Source organism: Zootoca vivipara, chromosome 10 (assembly GCF_965207765.1).
Source record: "Zootoca vivipara chromosome 10, rZooViv2.hap1.1, whole genome shotgun sequence".
Lineage (NCBI taxonomy): Eukaryota > Metazoa > Chordata > Lepidosauria > Squamata > Lacertidae > Zootoca > Zootoca vivipara.
This window is the reverse complement of record NC_142593.1, coordinates 44,576,641-44,598,351: the sequence shown is the minus strand read 5'-3', so window position 1 is coordinate 44,598,351 and position 21,711 is coordinate 44,576,641. Positions and strand designations below refer to the sequence as shown.

Sequence of the window (21,711 nt, the reverse complement as noted above, 5' to 3'; positions counted from 1 at the left end):
AAGATTCCTGCATTGCAGAGGGCCGGATTAGATTACCCTCATGGTCCCTTCCAACTCCACAATTCTGTAATTCTAAATTCTGCTTGTACTTGCAGGAGGAGAATCAAGCGGCGACACTTTCCTTGGACTATACCACTTCACCCTGCAGGGGGAGGATGGCATGTTTGAGTATTTCTCAGGATCAGGGAGGGAGGCATTGCAATGACATTAAAAACCTCCGATTATGTGGGAAACTAGCCTGCCAGGGGAAAAGGTTCAGCTTAGTGTTTGTATGCGGAAACGTTTACACAGAAAAAGTACTGAATAAAAGCAAACTTGTGTCCGCAGTATGAGACAGTACAGAGCAGGGTAGGTAAGTACTGTATTGCCACTTGATTCTCTTGCAGGCTGCCTTCCCAAGTCAGCACACAGAAGAGCGAGCTGGCTGCATTGCCTTTGCAGGACTGTTCAATCGATTACCAAGGCACAGGGAAAGGGGTATCCCGAAGCAAGCAGTAGCAATAATATATTCCCTGGACGGCACCACCTCAGGTTTAGGCGAGAGTCTGTGCATTTCAACGTGGCATGAAATCTCCATTCCCCGTCCTGTCTCTCCCTTTGTGTATTAGTTTGCGTTTGCGGGCACAGCAAAGTCTGTATGGCTGAACTATACGGTACAGATGCTGGCTGATGGCAAACAAGGTTCTTTGCTGCGGGTAGGCTGAAGACGCTACTATCCCTTTGCATGATTAGAAAGGAACCAAACCTTTAAATAAGCTGGTAAACCTTTCATGCTGACATGCTAGCTTTCTACACGCAATGACGCAAAGTATCGTTGGATGGGGACGAAACGTTCTCGCGCACGTGCCGAACTCCCAACTGCAGACCTGTCGGGGGGGGGGGGGCGCCGAAAATACTTCGTTTGAGTGGAGGCCACAGGGAAAAAGCATGAACACACCCGATCCATTTGCAACATTGACGAGGCTTTTTACTTGAAATTAAACGCGCAGAGGCTCAAGCGCGCCACGGCCCTTGCTTGCCCTAGTCCTACACCACGGATTTCGCTCAGCTGAACTCGCGGTCGCGGGACAGCAGGGCTGCACCCATCCTTTGCCAGGATGAAGACTGGCGATCAGGGGGTTGGGGACTTAGCTGGAGGGAGAGGGAGAGGGCATATGCTCATAGCTGCCAAGTTATCCCTTTTTTAAAGGGATTTTTCCTTATGCTGAATAGGCTTCCTCGCGAGAAAAGGGAAAACTTGGCAGCTATGCTTCTGCTGTCGAGGGAAGGCGCCCCTTTCGCTCTCCGGCGTCCACCAGCTCCCGCGCCCTCTCCGTGCGCTTTTGGCAAGCCCGAGCCTTCGCTCCGGAGCGGCCGCGGGAAAAGGCCCTCCGGGCACTTCCCGAGGCGGCTGGGCTGCACCCGCTTGCCCGTGGCCAATGGGGCGCGGGGCTGGGCGGAGCCGGGCCGAACTGCCTCCCCGACTGGAGGAGCTCGAAGGAGCGAACTTGCAAACGGCGCTGCGAGCGAGTGAGTAATCCGCGAGCCAGGCGGCGGGAGCACATGGTGGCAGCGGCGACGAAAGGACGCGCGGGCGCCGGGTCCGGGTAGCGAGCGACCGTCTGTCCGTCTCTCTCGCCCCCGCGCTCCTCCTCCGGGCTCCCAGCTGCCCTTGGAAGGCGGCTGATGAATTCCCCCGAGAGAGAGACGCCCGGCGCCCCGCCAGCGCCTCTCTGCTCCCGGCGCGCCGCTGAAAAGAAAAAGACGCGCAGCGGACACTTGAGTCGCCACCGCTACTAACGGCAGACGGACTTTCCGAAGCCACCGAAGGGCTCTGGGTGGCGTCGAAGCTTTTTGAATCGGGGATCGGCTTTGAACTTGGCAAAGCGTTTGAAGGAGATACAGTTCGGATTATTATTGTTGTTGTTGTGTGTATATATACTGTACATATATTGGAGAGGAGGGGATTCATTTCAGGTTGACATATTGCATATGCATACGTAGGTGAAGACTTGCAAGTGAGGTGGGCGGGGACTGGCCGAACTAGAAGAGAGGGATGGAAAGTCCCACTGAGGCAGAAGGCAAAGACCAGTTTGCAAGCTGAACTTTGAAAAGCACCAGACCTGGCAAGAAAAGAAAGCCAGCCTAACAGACAGCTGAGAAAGTCGCTTTTGTGCAAGAAAAGGCATCCTTTGCTGGCTAGCCAAATCGCATTCGGCTTCTAAGAGCTTTTTTGCTATTATTGGCCTCTTTTTTCCCCCTAACCTCCCCACTTTATGAATTTCTCTGAAAAAGCCTGCCTCCTTTCCACCATCTGCTTTCCTAGCTCAGCCTTTGAAATGCAGGATTGTTCAGTTTTCTCCTATTTGGATTTCCATCCTCTTCCGGCTGAAATCTGGGACTCTTGACTTTTGCTGCTGTTTTGTTCTTCTTTGACCCACGCGCAGTTGGCTCCTTGCAATTGTCCCACCCTCACCATGTCTTTCAACCACACCATGCTGTCTTCTGCCAACGGCTCTTCCAATGGGACCGGAGGGGCCCCTGAGGGCAGCAAGCCCTTGACCATCCCAGCTGTCATGTTCATCTTTGGGGTGGTGGGGAACCTCATTGCCATTGTGGTGCTCTGCAAGTCCAGGAAGGAGCAGAAAGAGACCACCTTCTACACGTTGGTGTGTGGCTTGGCTGTCACGGACCTCCTGGGCACCTGCCTGGTGAGCCCGGTCACGATTGCCACATACCTGAAGAACGAGTGGCCGGGCGGCCAACCCCTTTGCGAATACAGCACCTTCATCCTCCTCTTCTTTGGACTGTCTGGACTCAGCATCATCTGCGCTATGTCCATTGAGAGGTACCTAGCCATCAACCATGCATACTTCTACAGCCATTATGTGGATAAGAAGCTGGCAGCGCTCACGCTCTTTGCCATCTATGTTTCCAACGTCCTCTTCTGTGCCTTGCCGAGCATGGGCTTGGGCAGCACAAAGCTGCAGTACCCCCAGACTTGGTGCTTCATAGACTGGCGGACCAACGTCTCCACGCACGCCGCCTATTCTTACATGTATGCTGGCTTCAGTTCCTTCTTGATCATGGTCACCGTGGTTTCCAACGTCTTGGTGTGCATGGCCCTGATCCGCATGCACCGACAGTTCATGCGGCGCACCTCCCTGGGGACGGACAATACCGCCAGCCGATTGTCAGACTTCCGCCGGCGCAGGAGCTTCCGGCGCATGGCCGGCGCAGAGATCCAAATGGTCATCTTGCTCATTGCCACCTCCTTGGTTGTGCTGATCTGCTCCATTCCTCTTGTGGTGAGTAATGTTGGCTTAGCCTTTTCTTCCCAGTTTCGTCATTGCAGCTACAGATTCCCCACAGTAGAAAAAGCCACTGTGCTTGGAAAGGGAGGTTCATAACTGCAATATTTTCATGCAGGTGATCTAAAATGTTCTCTCACCCACAAGGGAAAAGAAGGAAGCGACTCTATCCCAGCCAGCCTTCTTCTTTGACATTGTTTATTGCTAGGCGGGGTAGGAGAAGGCTGTGGCCATTTTCATAAAGAAACTAAGAAGCACCTTTGAACTTGCTCTTTGTGTCACATGTTAATGTTGTGTCACCTGCTCACGTGGGACAGCATGCAGAAGAGACATTAAATGCACATTCTGGGCCAGTCCAAATGTGAAATACACATTGCACTCAAAGTTAAGTGGTGGGTGTGTCTGTGAGTGTATGGGAGAAACGGATTGAAGCCCAATTTTGAAAAGTCCCTTTGTGCCCCAGGAATTGTCAATAGCTCCCCAAATATAAAAGCAGCCCTGCATATGGAGTAGTTAAATAATACTTGAATTCTATACCAATGTGCTGCGTGAACTAAAGCTCATAGCAACATACATGCACACACAGATACTTCCTAACCTCAAACTTACTGAAACTGCAAAGTTTGTGGTCGGCACGGGAAGTTGGATGAATTTCTACATGTTTATAGGGCTAGCGTGAAATTTGCAGAGACACTCACATGCTAGAGAATAAAATGACTGAAGTGTTTTAAAATCCCCAACTGTTAGAGATACGTGTGTTGCATAAATATTTCTGGATGGGGATTTCAGGCTGAAACATTTACAGCCTGCGCCTTGCAGTCTGCTGGTTTTAGCTGATTCCAAAAGATCTCCCTTTGAGAAATGCAGAGATGTTATTGTTGCGCAGATTGCTTCCTTCAGTAACAGTCGTGTGCTTGATGTCAGGAGGTAAATCTTCTAGAAAAAAGCTCACCCTTAAAGAAAGACCTGTGCTTGTCTTCCTTTCCCCATTGACTGGGGTGTGGAGGGTGAAGGTGTGTGCCGGGGGGTGGTGGTGGTGGTGGGGAAAACCAGTTGTGAGTTTAGCTGAGACTTGTACCAATAAAACAGAAACCAATGAAACATGGCAAACTACTTCTTTCTTGGCAAGGGTACATTAAACAAACTACTGACAGCACATACTTGCTTATCGCCCCGCCCTTTCACCCCGGGAGCTAAGCCGTTGTTGTTAGGGGAGAAGTGCGGCGAATCCAGCTTGGTGCAATGGAGTTTATTGTAGGCGATAATCGTTCTGAAATAACTCCCTCTCGAGGGCGTAGCAAAACCAGGGAGGCTCATAATTAAGAGGGAAAGAGGACTGGGCTGAGCACAATCCTGAACTGTTCAGGTAAATGGTATACTTTTACAAGTCAGGCCAGTTTTGCTGCATAACTAGCATAATCCAGCTGTGGTTCTGGGTTACTAGTGCTTGACAAGCTGTCTGGCTGGTGTTTTCCGGTGTGTAACTGGACACTTTTGCATGCGGTGCTCTTTACAGGGGCTGCGTTGCACAGAGTCTTTTTCTTACACCGAAACCATCTCCATTTAAGGGGGGGAAAGTGCAATCGACACATAGGAGAGGCATGTTGTCAGTGCTCTGAAAAGGTTGCCACAGCAAAAGAGACACATTTGCATTCTACCTTCGTGGATGGAGATGGTCTCTGTGTAGGAAGAAGCACCCTTGTAAAACATGGAACAGATTGAGACAAAAACATATTGGGTCGCGGGGTATTTCAAATAGACTACGTTCACAAACAGAGGGAATCTGAGCCTACCGAGTTGTGTGCTTTTGGACAAAAAGGAAACTCTGAACAGTGAAAATAGACTTTGTTTACTGCCCAGGCACTAGCCTGTTTTTGTTTCAGCAGCAGATGTTTCAGCAGAATAACCCAAGCATTTTGACATTGCTGCAACGTGTATTAATAAACATAAATTGGAACTCCTGTTTCTCCATCTAAACATATTCTAAATGCCAGCGGCTGGTCCTAGAAGTTAAGCTATAGTGAGTGGGCCGTGATGGAGCCTCCTACACATTTTGAGATGAGAGAATTCCGGACCGTACCATTTCAGACTGCATGCTGGGGACCGCTACAAAAGCTCTGTTGCAACTAGTAAAACTAGTGTTCTTGTTTTTAAGATATTAAAATCTCTCTCTCTCTCTCTCTCTCATCTCTGTATCTCTGTATATCTATCATCTATCATCTATCTATCTATCTATCTATCTATCTATCATCCATCCATCCATCCATCCATCTATCTATCTATCTATCTATCTATCTATCTATCTATCTATCTATCTATCTATCTATCTATCTATCATCTATCTATATCTATCTATCTATCTATCTATCATCTATCTATCTATCTATCTATCTATCTATCTATCTATCTATCTATCTATCTACTGTATCTATCTCTTGGAAGATGTTGTTGATACCTTTTGTATCAAAAATACAGTAATATGACCTGCAGCCTGATGTCCAGAACTGTACCAGCTCTTAAGAGGTATAGGCTCGTACTTTAACAGGCATCTTCCAGCTTGCCAGCTCCCCAGGGCAAGTGTCCTCTTGTAGACACCTGGTACCACACTGATCCCTACCTCTCAGGTCTCGTTTCTACTGCATTTTTCAAGCAGGTAAGAAACAGCACCACAGAGTCCCGCTGTTTCTTACCTCTCTCCATACCCCACACAAATCAAGAGAAGCTGCTTCTTCCCAAGCCCCTCTGCGCATGCCGTAGGATGCAAAGGAGGGAGTGGGCGAGTTCCACAAGTTAGTGGATAGCAAAAACCCTGGCAGCCCAGCGGTGGGTCTACCGGGATGCAGAGTATGGGGGTGGGGGCAGGGAAGAGAGGCACTTCGGGAAGCACTGAAGGTTAAGGTGGTTTGCCACCGTGGGAACAGGCTGTTTGGCTAAATGGACCTCTGTTCTGATCCAGCAAGGCTGTTATATTCTTATTAAATCCATCTGAGATTCCAAAATGAAACAGGACATGTGAAATGGTTGTCCAGATTGTCAATCGGAAACAGCAGTTGGATCCAAAGATGGGATAATTGTGTAATAGTCAGTGAGTTCTAGACATGGGTACATAAATTCTGTGGGGTTTTCTTCCCAGTAGCTGTTTGGAGGTGCATACTTTCTTTTCTTTCTTTTTTAAGGAAAAGATGCACTGATTGAAAATGTTTGCATCCGATTTAGAGGGGAGCTGAGTTTACTCCAGTGCTAGCTCTATATCTATCTATCTATCTATCTATCTATCTATCTATCTATCTATCTATCTATCTATCTATCTATCTATCATCTATGCTATTAGGCTAAGAGAAAGTGCATAGCTGTCAAGTTCTCCCTTTTTAAAAGGGAAATTCCCTTATGCTGAATAGGCTTCCTCGCGAGAAAAGGAAAAACTTGACAGCTATGAAAGTGACTTACCTAAGACCCCCCTGTGTGCTTAATGAATGAATATGGATTTGAAATCAAGTATTTCTGGTCCAAGCCCAAAACTCATGAATGTTGAATGTATGTTATGTTTGGGGAATGTTGAGGCTGATTGTGGCATTGGTGACGCAACGGTTACTACATAGCTGGGAAGTTGGATAACATTATTTCCTGCGTGAGGAGCGATCCCACAGCGGAGGACAACTCTGCCCTCACAGGGCTGACACAGGCAATCTAGCGCACAGTGCTGGTAGCAAAAGAATAAAAAAAGGTACTGTATGGGGAATAGATAACTAAACTAAAAACTACCAGACTAACATATGCTTTGCAATTTAAACTGGCTAATGAATATGAAAGTAGTTAAATGGTAAATGTATGTAATCAGTGGGAGGAAACCCCCCCCCCCTACTGAGCTTATTTCAGAAACTAGTGCCCCATATTTATTGAAGCAAGGAAAGAGTCAAGTTACTTGGCTAAAATCTGACAGAAAACTGGAAGAAATTAAGAGCAGAATAATAATAATAATAATAATAATAATAATAATAATAATAATAATAATAATAATATTTATACCCCGCCTATCTGGCTGGGTTTCCCCAGCCACTTAAAAACAGCACACAGACAAATAAAAGCATGTTGCTTCCACACATTTGAAATGGTTGTATATTCATGGTCAAACACTGAATGAAGACCTTTAGTGTACCTTTAAAGTGAAGAGGCAAGTAATAAACCCAAGGAGGTGTATATTTAGCAAACAGCACATTCCCTGCTGAATGAGACCATGTCATAACAAGGTTTATTGCATGTGTTTTTTTGGAAACTGCAGCAACAATGTCTTTGCGTCATGTCCTCACTCCAATAAGTTACGACTACGTGAAAGGAGTTTCTCGTGGTTTATATCTACGACCTGGTCCCATCCAAACATTCTGGACTCCAACTCCCATCAGCCCCAGCCATCAGAGCTCACAGTCCAACAACATCTGGAGGACCACAGGACCCCCATAAGAGAGAATGGCTGGCTTAAGACCAACTCAGGAATTTGAACCCAGATCTGCCCGGTGAGAGGCAGGCATTTTATTCCACTAGGCTGAGGTATTAAGAAGAATAGTATCTTGCATTTGAAGGAGCAGACCTGATCCTCTGTCCAGCCATTCTTGGTTTGACCAAAAGCAGCTTAGTGAGTTACACTGTGGTGACAAGTGATTCCCCACCACCAAAGCGCTAGTGACTGTTTATTGAAGTTTGGCTTGAAGTTAGCCCTGGCTGTCAATTGGACTCTTGCACTGATTTCAGAGCAGGCATCCCCAACCTGCGGCCCTCCAGGTGTTTTGGCCTACAACTCCCATGATACCTAGCTAACAGGACCAGTGGTCAGGGATGGTGGGAATTGTAGTCCAAAACATCTGGAGGGCCGAAGGTTGGGGATGCCTGCTTTAGAGCAAGCAGTCTTTCCCTTTTTCACATCCTGCAACATGGGACTGATTCGAATGACTCCTATCATCCTTGTGCACTGATGGGAGCTACCAACATCCCTGCTCTGTTCCTCTGTGATCACCTGGGGTCCCTGAACAAAGCCCCCCCTCCCATGTTCCCTTTAGATTGGTTTCAGCTGGCATTGATGAGGTAGCAGGCCAGATTTTGGAAGTGCACAGAGGCTGCGTAAGACAAGTACCAAGTTCTTCTGGGCAAAGGTTACCGGTACTTTGTAAATCCAGCCTCCCACTTAATATTAACTGGCTGGCTATATATAGCCGTGTATCAGAATGTGATAGAGGGACTTTTATGAGCACAGGTGAAGACTTGGTGGAAGGAGACTCCTTTGTTTGTTGTGGGAGGTAACTGCTATAAAAGGGCACTTTATGGGAAGCTTTGCTGGGTAAGGCGTATATAATGTTTGCCTTTAGTCAGGACGGGGGGACGACGACACCCCTTCCCTTCAAGTATTGGATAAAAACTAAAGCCCATGCTTGCACACGACACATTTAAAGCACATCCCTCCCACCCCGTAACAGAATACTGGGAACTGTAGTTTACCCCTCACGGAACTATGATTCCCAGCACCCTTAACAAACTACAGTTCCCAGGATTCTTTGGTGGGGGACTGTGCTTTAAATGCATGGCATGTGTGTAAGCTCGGTGTTGAGGGCTGGCTCACAATACTGTCTTTTTTTAGCGTTGCCAAACCTCACAATCACACCGGGAGCTAAATATCTTATCTGGATATGGAAGCTTTCCACCTGGAGGGAGACTTTGAAATGGGGCCGTACTCTTGTCACCCATTCTCATGTGCATTCTGAGGTGACACAGCCAAGCGGGGGACTGTACCGCATGTGAGTCTTCATATTTGAACTCTGTGGCATAGGCAATCTTGGCCCTCCAGATGTTTTGGGACTACAATTCCCATCATCCCTGACCACTGGTCCTGTTAGCTAGGGATCATGGGAGTTGTAGTCCCAAAACATCTGGAGGGCCGTAGTTTGGGGGTGCCTGCTCTAAAAGCATGTTTGAGGCATAGAAGCCTTCCTGTTTCGAGCTCCAGAGGGAGACGGTTCCACTATCAACCAGTTCTTACTGTCAGGAAGTTCTTCCTGATGTTTAGTTGGAAGCGCTTTTCCTGTAACTTGAAGCCATTGGTTCGAGTCCTACCCTCCCAAGCGGGAGAAAACAAGCACACTCCCTCCTCCATGTGACAGCCCTTGAGATATTTGAAGATGGCTATCATATCTACTCTCACAGGGCTGTCTTAAGCATATCCGGCGCTGTGGTGCAAAGCTCCCTCCGGTGCCCCCCCCCATTTTTCAGAGTTGTCAACCTTTTCTTAGAGAGGACGCCACTGCCGACGGGGGTGGTGGAGGCGGGCAGTGGCTGGAGGGCAGCTCCTCCAGCGGGGAAGCTTAGTTGGCCACTACATGCTGCGGTAGCCACAGCATACGGAGGCTCCAAGCGTGGTGCTGCTTCGGCGCAGGCGGCATGGTGGAGGTGGGCAAGGGCGGCGAGCTGATGCCGGGAGGTGCCACGTCCAGTCTCCGCCTCTTCCTTGGCACCCTCCAGAACTTGTCGCCATGCGCCACTAGCCTCTATGGGTAAGACGCCCCTGTCCTCTCAGTCTCCTCTTTTCCAGGCTCAACCACCACTGGAATGTGGCCTCCAATAGGTTCCCCACCTCTGCTGGAAAGGATTTCAATGGAAGCAATTCCCATTGAGCTCGGCTGAATTTGCTTCTGAGTCAAACATGGGTTGGATTGCACTGTTTTGAGTTTGATTTCCACCAGCAGCCCTGCTAGTAAAGAGGGCTGGGTGGAGCTTCCTTTGGGAATGAAGTCATTTGTCTCCCGTGACCAGGTTCCAAAATATGAGCACCTTTCCCTGTTTGCAAAGAGTTACAACCGGCAGGCATCGCTAGCACACAGCAGCCCCTACAAATATCCAGCAATTAATGCAGCAGTGCGATAAAAGTGAAGTTTATTGAGTTAAGTGTTCTAGTTTGCTTAGTGACTGATTGGGTTGTTTTTTTTATTTTAGAAAATCCGCATTAGTCAGGCGCGTTGTGTCAACTTCGTACAAGTTTTAGGAACAGCTGGATACACACTAATATTTCCCCGCAGCGGTCTGTGCATCAGAAGGCTTTTATCCGAACAAGCTGTTCGTCTGAGAGTGGAATTTAGACCATGACTGCATTTCCCTGGAGTAGCTGTGTTAAAGCAAGAAGCAACTTCATTTGTGCAATTATAGGGAGGGTGGTGGGTGGGAAGACATTCGTGAATTCAGATAAGCTTATCTGGTTGTGTCTGGCACTTATACTTGCATAGGAACTGCTCGGAAACAAAGGTTTGGCATCTACCAGCAGGGCTGCCGGATGGCCATTTTTTGAGAGGGTTGTCCAGAACCTCGTCGGACAGCTGTTTTCAACCTGCTGCCCTTCTGATGTTGCTGGACTACAACTCTGGCTGTCTCTGGCCATTAGCCATGACCGCTGGGAGTTGTGAACCAGCAACATCTAGCGAACATCTAGCTTGCTGCCAACTCATGCCTACTCTATAGAAGCGGCACCACATCTCAGTACTGCCCATTTGTAAGATGTACTTTAACTAGGGCTGAGCGATACTTGGTTTTCAACATTGTGATATATTAGCAGCTGAACATCGCAATGTACCGATATATCACAATGTCTGAACTAAGAATGCAACTATGTAGAGGCATCGGCGGGCTTCACAGTTTCCCCCACTTTGTGATTTTTGCCAGCGCCCGTGCTTGTGATTCGCTGTCCCCTGAAGGAGGCAGGGGAGACCTGAGCCGGCAGAGTTCATGGGGGCTGCAGGAATCGAGAGATGCATTGGCTGGCTTTATGGTTTCCCCCACATTATAATTTCTGCATAGCCCCCCCCCCCCCCCACACACACATCATGATTCACAATATATTGCCAGGTCAAAAATTATGAAATCGATATCACAATATGGACTTCAAACTTGGGTTTTAGATGATATATGGACATATCCCCCAGCCCTACAGGTAACATATTTTATGTGGGTGAAATGAATGCTTTCAACTATGTGTACCCCACATACTCAACTAGAGTATGTGGGGTACATTTATCCATGACTGTCACAGAATGCAGCCAGGCATTTGGCCCCATATAACACACAGCGAAGCTTCTAGGTTCCCTTGTGGGGGGTGGTGTGCTGTTGGTCTGGCTGGGTTTCGTGGGGGGGGCATGTTGCTCTCCAAATGGTTCTCTTTTTATCTTGAAGTTTCTTTAGCTCTTCTTTAGCCCTCCGCTTGTTGCTGCCCTACAGCATCCAACAGCTGGGGTAGCTTACTTGCTAGAACTTGAGACTCATAATCCTGGGGTCATGGGATTCGAGTCCCATGTTGGGCATAAGATTCCTGCATTGCAGGGGGTTGGACTGGATGACCCTTGGGGGTGCCTTCCAACTCTACAATTCTCTAATTCTATCCCATGCTGGCTGGGGCTGATGGAATCCATCAGCACATGAAAGAAAACAGCGACCCTTGCTTTGATATTTGTTACCAAATAATAAAATATACTTATTATTTATTTAGAGGTGAATGTACAAAGCTGTATAGAGGGTCCCTCTAGCCCAGTATTGCCCTACTGTGACTGGTGACGGCTCTCTAGGGTCCAGGATCTCTAGATTCCTGCCTTCTTCTGCTATTTTTTTTTAATTAGGGTTTGAACCTGAGACTTTGGGTGTGCAAAACCTGTGGTCTTTGGCTTGTCACCTGTGGTGAGCGAGATTTGCTCTAGGGGAACAGTGCTGTTTGTTTTCCTTTCACACCACAAACAATTAACATAGGCATGTGTAGGCAAGCAGGCTCAGTCAATATTTTTGTGGGCTTTATTTGCAAGACTGCAGAACATTAAAGCATATGCAAAAAAAAAGAGAGCAGTGAATATGCAGTGACTTCACCCCTGCACAACCTACAACCGGGATACTCGGAATTCAGCCTTAACAGAAAATTGTTGCAGGCTCCCAAAAGATGCCAAGATACATCCTTTGGTGAGTCACTAAGGAAAGAGAGATGATACCTTAAAGGTATTTTGGAGGTAAGGGAATAAGCTGGGTTGATTACCATTTCCTATGGGATGGTGATTGTCTTCTTCTCCCTTAGCAGTATGAAACTGGACAGCCAACACGTTGCGGTTGGATTGGGCACCTGAGTTCCAAATCTGCATTCTGTTGAGGACTCATGGCATAGCCCTTGTTGCTTGCCTCCGTTTCTCACTCTGTAAAATGGTAAATGCAAAGTAGCACAGATGAGGAAACGTGGTTCCCCTCAGCCTTCCTTGTACTGAAACACTTGCCTGGTGGCTGCAAGCAACAAGGAATTGAATGCCCATGAGTGAGGGGGCTGGGAAGCCCCTCCTCCCTCTTGGAAGAACATAGGAAACTGCCTTATGCTGAGTCAGACCACTGGGTCTATCTAGCTCAGTATTGTCTACACCAGGCGTGTCCAACAGGTAGATCGTGATCTACCGGTAGATCACTGGATGTCTGTGGTAGATCACTGGTAGACTGCTGGCTCACCCCAAAGAAGTTCAACAAACTTTGTTCTCCTAAAAAAAGCTCTACAACTTTTACCCAGATCCCCCCAAAACAGGGCTTTCCTTCCTAAAACAACAACAACTCAACAACTTTAACCAAAAAAGGGGGTAGATCACTGCCAGTTTTTAACTCTGCGAGTAGATCGCAGTCTCTTGGGAGTTGGCCACCCCTGGTCTACACTTATTGGCAGCAGCTCTCCAGGGTGTCAGGCAGGGGTCTATCCCAGCCCTACCTGGAGATGCCAGAGATTGAACCTGCATGCAAGGAAGATGCCATGCCACTGAGTCAAGGTCCTTCAATAAGCAAGACAGCGCTCCTTATTCCTCCTGCTAGGTTGCGTCTTCTTCTTTTTTGCAGGCTAGTAACTTTTGTGGGCTTATTTACAAGGCTGCCTTAAGCCACCAGCTTTCAGACTTTCTCCTTTCAGGAAACACTTTCCACATCCACTTGTCTGCTAAGGATTTTAGCATCTGCTCTGTGTTGCAACAGGTACTTGCGAATATTTGAAAGCTCACATTCTGCACTACGTTGGCCAGCCCTGTTGGTTTGAAAGTGCATGCTGTACCTAGATCTCACCTGAGACGCCCTTGAATTAACTGCAAAGATCAGAAGTGGTGGGCAGCCCCTGGTCTTCTACAATGGCTGATCTTCTCACTGTAATAAATAGAGAGGTCCCTGAACAGCTCCTAAATGATTGGAGACAGCGTGTTAGTCTCTGGCAGCAAAACGTCTTGGGGCACCCTAAAAACGAATACATTTTAGTAAGGCATAAACTTTTGAGGCCTAGAGCATCTGATGAAATAGAAGGTTAGCCCCCAAAAGCTTATGCCAAGTGTTAAAGGTTAAATTTCCACAAGACTTTTTGTTGTTTTAACTTCTATGCAGGTAAGTGGTGAGTTCCCCATAGAATTTGGGTGCAAATCCGATGCATGTGGCTTAAAATTTCACAATCTAATTTTGTTTGACTTTTGCTGCACTTTCTTGCTTTATATTAAACCAGCTTTCCCTTTGGGCCACAGCCCTCCAAAGCCGAAAGCAAATTCTAAAGACACCATCAGAAGCATAGTCTCTCTGCCACCTAGTGGTTTGAACTGAATGTGTCCGAGTTGAATTCAACCAGTAACACCTTCAGGTCAAAGCAACTACACTCCAGTAGAGCTGATTTGCTTCCTGATGGGGGCTTATTCTGCAAACAGGTCGTTGAGAATTTGCAAATGCAATACTGGCATAGATTTGCCAGTTAAATGGGGTGAAACAGGGTGAAATTTGGGCTAGTATTTTGATGCCAACAATGCTGTGTGGATGCGGAGAAAAAAACCCCACCTTGCATACACAAAGAGCACCAATCCCATAATGAAACATTTGTCTGGAAGCATCGTTGGTGCCATAGAATGAGAAGCAGAGCAAGTGAAATCCTAGGGCCCGCTGGTGTGTAAGATGTGAGCCTGTTACGGTACTTCCTTAGGAAGCTGCCTTAGACCAGCTAGCTCAGTGCTGTCTACACTGACTGGCAGAAGCTCTACAGAGTTTAAAGCAGAGAAATATCAGGGATTGAGCCTGGGACCTTTTGCAGGTAAAGCAGATGCTCAGCCATGGAGCCACATCCCTTCAGGTGGATGTTTAAGAAAAGTTTATGATGGCGGGGAATGGCTGCTTTTATCTACAAGGTATTTACAATACAGTGGGACCTGGACTTACGAGCTCCTCGACATCCGACGTTTTCGACTTACGAGCGGAAAAAGTGGCCGTGTGCTTACAATTTCCTCGACATCCGAATGGAAAACCCGTTCGCGGCTAGATGCGGTTTCCTTGACTTACGAGTTTTTAGATGCGGTTTCCTCGACTTCCGAATTTTTCCGTTTCCAATGCATTCCTATGGGAAACCGCTTTTCCTATGGGAAACTCGACTTACGAAGTTTTCGACCTACGAGTGTGCATTCGGAACGGATTAAATTCGTAAGTCGAGGTCCCACTGTATGTGATTTCCATATTGCCAAAAGTTCGATATAAGTTGCCTTTTGTGACATTGCAGGAAGTGTAAGATAATTTACAGCGCAATAAACAAAGGCTGTTATTAGGTACTATTGTTAATCAGCTATTACTCATTCTTAGAAGAAAGTGCTAACTATTTTCTTTCATTTCTTAGTGCAGTCAGATACTAGAATCTGCTCTCAATCACCACTATCAAAATGTCCTTAACTCTCTGTCCCTTTCATTAATCTTTGTACCCACCTGTTAGTCAACTGAAACTTTAGTTTATTAATCTGACAAATGGAAGTTTGCAGCTCTGCCTAATACTCTCTAGCATTTATATAGCATTTATTGAGTGTTGAAAGCTTCAACTTTTCTGCAAATCCCGTACAAGCCTGTATGGTAGGACAGTGTGTTATTACCCCCACATTGCAGATTGGGGCGGGTGAGGAGCTGAGAGTGACTTCCTCTCTATAACAAGAGGTGAGATTTGAACTGCAGGCTTCGTGATTTTGCAGCTCTGTTTCTTAGCTGCTATGCTGTAGCAGCAGCTCATTCCTAAATGAAAAGTGCAATCGCTTAGGTCACAAGGGTGCCCAAACTTTTTTCAAAGAGGGCCAGATTTGATGAAGTGAACATGCATGAGGGCCGACCAAAGTTGTCCAGCTTTTTTTAGGATTGAAGTTGCTGAGCTTTTTAAAGGGTTTCCCCCCAGGACATATACTGCCACGGGGGCCGGATTAAATCAACTGGCGGGCCGGATTTGTCCCCCCAAACGGACTTTGGACATGCCTGGTTTAGCCCAAGCCCAAAGTTCAGCGCCTTCAGGTCTTGCTGAATTCAATAAAAGCTTTCAGCACATGCATAATTATCTCACAGTTAAAGCCAAGCAGGACTTTACAAAGTGATGGTTCGTGCCCTTAGGTTGTGCTTGCATAAGGATTAGCACAGGCACAATGAAACATTCCCCCTTTCCTCTCCACCTTTGGGGTATCCCCCCAGATCTGCTCCAGAGGGTTGGGGAAACCCCAGAAAAGATTTGGCGGGCACCCAGAGGGAGAACATCACATTGCACAAGGAGGAATCCTTGCACTGGCAGAGCATTTTGCATAGCTCTGTGTGAAGTACAGCCCATAGTCTTTAAGTACCTAGCCATCATCCTATGCCATTGTTGTGCAACTTTAAACTATCTGTCCAATTGCCGCCAGGATTAGTGTAAAACATTATAAATAGGACATCATCAGATTCACATGGGAAGGTGTCAACTGCATAATTTGATGCGGTTCATCATTTTAAGTGGTGTACATTTCTTTTTTTATTAAAAAAAAGGTTCGTTCCAGGCAAGCTGTCGTTAAAGCAGTCTATCCTCTGACAAGCTTCTACAGGCATAATATGGAGGGTGTATATATATATATATATATATATATATATATATATATATATATATATGCACACTGGAATACTCAAGTCTTGGAAGATACTAGCAAAAGTTACTTCTAACCTCAAAGAGCAAACAGTTCCAGGCTTGTCCCTGAAAGAGAATTTGCCTGGAGGTGGAAGTTCGGGGTCCAATTTTTTTTTTTTTTTTTGGAAACATATATTTATGAGAAGGCTGGCTGGATTAGGGCGATTGGCTGGATCTCCCGAAATGACTCAAGGCCACATTCTGCAGCTCTTACGCACCCAGAACAGTTAATAGCAGAGTTGGTTGTAGAAGGGAGAGAAAAAGGAGGCGGCTGAAATAACAAAAACAAAACTGGGAAGAAGCTTAATTGTGAGCTCTAAATTAGGGAAGAGAGACGGAATGTCAGGGAGTGCAGAGAGCAGTCACATCAGAAATAATTCACAAAATGTTTGTTATAAGAATTTTAAGGTCTCAAATATAGAATAGATTTTCATAAATGCACACATATCTAAATATATGAACCATGTGTCTGAAATAGTAATGGAGAGCAACCCTGAAGCCATTTGGACTCTCCCAATGACCTCAAATATTCCTCTGCAGTAAGGGAGGCAAATGGGGAGAGCCTTCCCATTGTCTTTTTGCTTGCAAATCCTGTCTTAAGGGCGTATTTGTGTATGAATAGGGTGAGCCTGTGACCTGGATTCAGGAACTAAACATTAACCATCACAAAAGAATGGCCAGGCTGCCCAGGTAATGAAATCAGTGACCATTACCAGGTATCCTGGCAGGCAGGATTTCTGCTGTAGACCGCCTCCTTCTGTGATGTATGTATGCTGTTTTAGGTGGGTGGTCTTGGGCCACAGGGTGGGCAATTTCAAAAGTCTATATAAGGGCTTGCACACCATTGTTCAGGGTTCCCCTCCCTCCTGCGTGTGATAAGTGGGGACCCTGTTGCAACAGTTCCTTGAATAAAGATCAGGGTTACCAGCCGCTTTGATTCTCAATATACTGTACTCTGGTTGGCCTCTTATATTCTCCTACTGATAGGGAACCCACTTAAAGACTCTATACAGGCTCTGGAATACCCCATAAGGGAAAGGGAGCAGTTTTTCTTATAACAGGTTTCATTGGCCTGCTAATATGCCAGTACAGTCATACCTTGGGTTACAGATGCTTCAGGTTGTGTGTTTTCGGGCTGCGTACCGTGCCGAACCCGGAAGTACCAGAACAGGTTACTTCTGGGTTTCGGCGCTCACGCATGCACAGAACCCCTAAATTGCGCTTTGTGCATGCGCAGAAGCGCCCCACCATGACCCGCATGTGCGCAGATGCGGCGCTGCAGGTTGCGAATGTGCCTCCCGCAAGGATCACGTTCACAACCCAAGCGTCCACTGTATTTTAGATGGCATGGAGGGTGGGGTACAAATATATTTTTATCTCCTTTGACATGACACAAACCTTCGCTCTGCCCATCACCCTGCCTGCTGTAACATGCAGTTGCTAAGCCAGCTGTCAGCTTTGAAATGTCAGCTTGGCCCTCACTCATCAACTTTTTATTTCACTCTCTCTCCCTTCCTCCCTCCCCGCAATCTCTCTTCAGGTGCGTGTCTTTGTGAACCAGTTGTACCAGCCACCTTTGGTGAAGGACATTCAGCAAAACCCCGACTTGCAGGCCATCCGCATCGCTTCGGTCAACCCCATTCTGGACCCCTGGGTGTACATCCTGCTTCGCAAGACGGTGCTGAGCAAAGCCATCGAGAAGGTCAAGTGCCTCTTCTGCCGCATCGGCGGAGGCCACCGCCAGCACTCGGGAAGCAACTTCAACTGTGCGGACGGCCGCCGGGCTTCCTCTGCCACGGCCACCCATTCGCCCTCCTTCATTTCCCGGGAGCTGAGGGAGGTTAGCAGCACCTCGCAGACGCTTCTGTACCCACTGGAGCCGAGCGAGGGGCCCGCTGGGGACCGGATGCTGTTGCCAGGGGCCAGCAGCCGCCCGGCCCAGTCAGACACTACGTCCATAAGGACACTGAGGAGCTCAAACACCTCGGAGTCGTCCCAGGGCCACGAGTCGGAGACTGTCTTTTTGGTGAACGAACTCAGGTCCGGCGCTGCTCAGAAGGGCAGCTCTCTTCAGGTCACCTTCCCCAGCGAGACGCTGAACTTGTCAGAGAAGTGTATATAAAGGAACGGAGGACGTTTGTGAGGTGCAGAAGGTCCTTTGGAAGAGGACCGGAGAGGAACTCGTACAGCGGACATATCAAATGTCCGGCCCTTTGCCATCTGGTCTGCCCTGCCCATTGTGGTTAAGGCACACCAGAGGCCTAACAAGGCTGCCTTGCCGATCTAATGGGACTGTGTGGCCGTTTAGGGCAAGGTGAGCTGTAAACGGGCATCTAGTAAGAGAGCTCCTTTGGGTACGAAATGGCAACGGGGTGGAATTAAACATCCTGGTTGCAAAACGTATGCCATCTTTCTTGAAGAGCTGGGCGTTGGAGCGGATGTTCATTTGAGTGTGATAAGCACAGTTCTTGCAGGTGACCAAGGATCACCCCACAGACATATCAGACTCTGCTGATGTAACAGGTGAATGTATGGCGGTGGCAGGTAATCCTAGGACCAGCTCATGCAGGTGTGCAGGCTGTTGCTGCTGCTTGTTGCCTTTCCTTGCCCCGTGACGCAGGACTGTTTTGCAGAAGATCCAGGGTTTGGAAAGAGTTGCTGATTTCCCCCATCCAGACACGACCGAAGCATACTTATCCACTATTCCTCTCCCCTCCCTTATTACTTAATAAGGTTTAGAGAGAACTAATTCAGGCAGTTGCTGGTAACTGCGTAAACTGCTCCAGTCAATGGTGAAATCGAGAATCTCTCCTGTGGTGTGGGGGAAAAAAAATGTGAATTTCTCTGGCTGTGTATAGCGTGACTGAATGTATTTTTAAAAAATGCTGTATTCTTCTCTGTGAGAAGGTTCATTATTAATACAAAGTATATAAAAAGAAATATTGCCAGCCCTCTCTTCCTCCTTACGCCTGCTGATAGATAGTTTTACGTTAAATTTATTTTTCAGATATGCAAACTCAGCAGGCCATAGCAGAGCGAATTCCTAAGGCAGGAAGTGGAGGGATTTGGAATTAGAGGAGGAAAATGTTATGAAACCACTGGGGGAAATAAAGGAAAAGGCTTTTATGTTTTTTTAAATGTTCCTTGTATTGTATGTGTGTGAGTGTACTAAGAAAGAAAAAGAAAGCAGAGTTTATGTGTTGTGAATGTCTTCTCTAAATGCAGCGGCTTTAACGTAGGCCAACAATCCAGTCCCCTAAACATTTTATCCGCACTTACGGCACAATCCTACTCAGGTTTACTCAGAAGTAAGTCCCGCTGTGTTCAGTCAGTGGAGCTTAGTCTCAGGCAAGCAGGAGGAAGCTTTTGCAGCCTTAATTATGATAGTGGGAATTCTTGCAATCTGGAAAATGTTTCCCGGATCATGGCTCAAAACATCCATCTCTGGCCCGTGCCCGTTTTCCTCAACCTCAAACTTCTTTCCTCGGAAGCAAACTTCTGAGTGGAGCCCAAGCAAATAGGTTTAGGATTGTAATCCTAGGACCAGCTCATGCAGCTAGCTGCTCCTGTGCCGGAGTTTGCAGGGCTGTCAGTGGTCGAACAAGCATTGTACAGTTGCAAGTATTGTAGGAAGTGCTGCTTCTACATGGGATATGTATATGCAGCTGCTGTGTGTGTGTGTGCTTGTGGCAGCTTTTTTTTTAAAAAAAACCACTGCCATTGCATATTTTTTTGGCTGCAGGGATTTGGGGGCAGTAGATCCTACCATGAAAGTTCATACAGCCGTGCCATGAACACATCATCCGTTAGAGGTGACCAAGTTTGCATGAAGAAATGCATAGCCTTGAAAAAAGAAAGCTGCTAAAATATTTTGACTTGTTAAATGTTGTATCATTGTACAGTGTCCCTTGGCTTACAGGAGTGTACTATTGCCAGTTGCCTGCACAGAATACCTTTTCAACTGTCAATAGAGGGCCCCTTCCAATTCTACCGTTCTAGTTACCATTGCTTTCTGTATTAAGGGTTGGACCACTGTACGAGATGTGGAGAAGCAAGGAAACACAGGACCGGGTGCCGTATTGTGTCCATGTGCATGTTTTAGGATTGAACCTAGAGATGATCAGTTATTCCACCATGGGCAGCCTGGTTGGGGGGGGGGGCTGCATGCCAGAGGTGGGTGGGGTTGGGAGCAAAAATAGACAGAGCAACAGATGCGAGCCTTACCTTTGTTGTACAGTAGCTCTGTATTCCACCCACGGGAAAGTGAGAAGCTTCTGATACCCACACACATTTCTCCATCTGGCAGGCAGGCAAGCAAACAAGAGAGAGGCATCGTCCTAATTCAAGGGTGTGTTCCTGACAAGCAAAGGGACCTGAGGAGGATGTGAAGCAGGACTAGTGAGAAGTGTGGCCTGAGGAGAGTCCCAAGGGCCAGACAAGGGAGGCTCGCAGGCCTGTGGTTCTCCATCCCTGCTCGACACCACCCTCCCCCTGCTAGGGTGTGGTCTAAAGAAGTCTTTCCCCATACTTGGGTCTCCAGCTGTTTTTGGACTACAACTCCCACCATCCCTAGACAACAGGACCAGTGGTCAGGGATGGTGGGAATTATAGCGCCAAAACAGCCAGAGACCCAGGTTTGGGAAGCAATGGTATAAAGGCACATGAGGCCACTACCTTGCGGAAGCTAAGCAGGTCTAGGTCTCCATTTGGTTGGTGTCTGGATGGGTGAGTGCCTGGGAATCACAGTCTGCCGCCTTGGGTTCCATGATGGAAGAAGAATGTAAGAAAAGAAGTTTCAGCTCATCTGAAGTTAGACTGCTCAGTTTGGCCTTATACACTCCACCTGCTATATGAGAGAAAGTAAGTTTGCACTAACACATGGGGAAAAGAAAAGTCCCTCACATTTAAAAATCAATACACTGATTTTTGGACCTCAACAAAAAAAGGAGACACAAAGTAATGACCAGTAAAATACCAGGGGGACTCTTAGCCTTAAGATTTCACTTCACTAGAAATAACAGGTAAAGCTAGAAGGGATTTTATGTCTGTGTGCCATGTTCAAAGGGTTACACTTTGCCTCCTGGTGTTGTTATCCTGTACAGCTAGTTGGGAGGCCTGGTTTTTGTCAAGAAAAATATTAAGCATGTTATGTTGCTCAACATGTTTCCATGTGCATTGCTTTCTCTGTTGGAATTACAATTCTGAGCCTGAATGTCAGCGATACATTTTACAAAATCTGTACTGGCACAAAATCTCTTCTGGCAATCACCATTAAATGCAGGCATGCCACTGGAGTACAGAAGTCTGTGTCTGTCTGCTCAAGTCTTTGATTATCTCACCTTTCATAACACAAACACCACATTCAACAAGTATAAATGCACACATCTAAGTCAGGTGGGTGACTTGTGACCCTCCAGACTACAAGTCCCATCACCCCTGATCATTGACTACCCTTGGCTGGCTGGT

The 21,711-nt window shown here is 47.1% G+C and overlaps 1 protein-coding gene across 1 annotated transcript; it reads left to right on the top strand.

Moving 5' to 3' along the window:
- Window positions 1-1,121: 1,121 nt before the first annotated feature.
- On the top strand, window positions 1,122-21,539 carry PTGER4 (prostaglandin E receptor 4). Its single transcript, XM_035100431.3, has 2 exons — window positions 1,122-3,287; window positions 17,786-21,539. Exons 1-2 carry the CDS (start codon window positions 2,457-2,459, stop codon window positions 18,365-18,367), a joined length of 1,413 nt encoding a protein of 470 aa, XP_034956322.1. The 5' UTR covers window positions 1,122-2,456; the 3' UTR covers window positions 18,368-21,539.
- The last annotated feature ends 172 nt before the right edge of the window (window positions 21,540-21,711 follow it).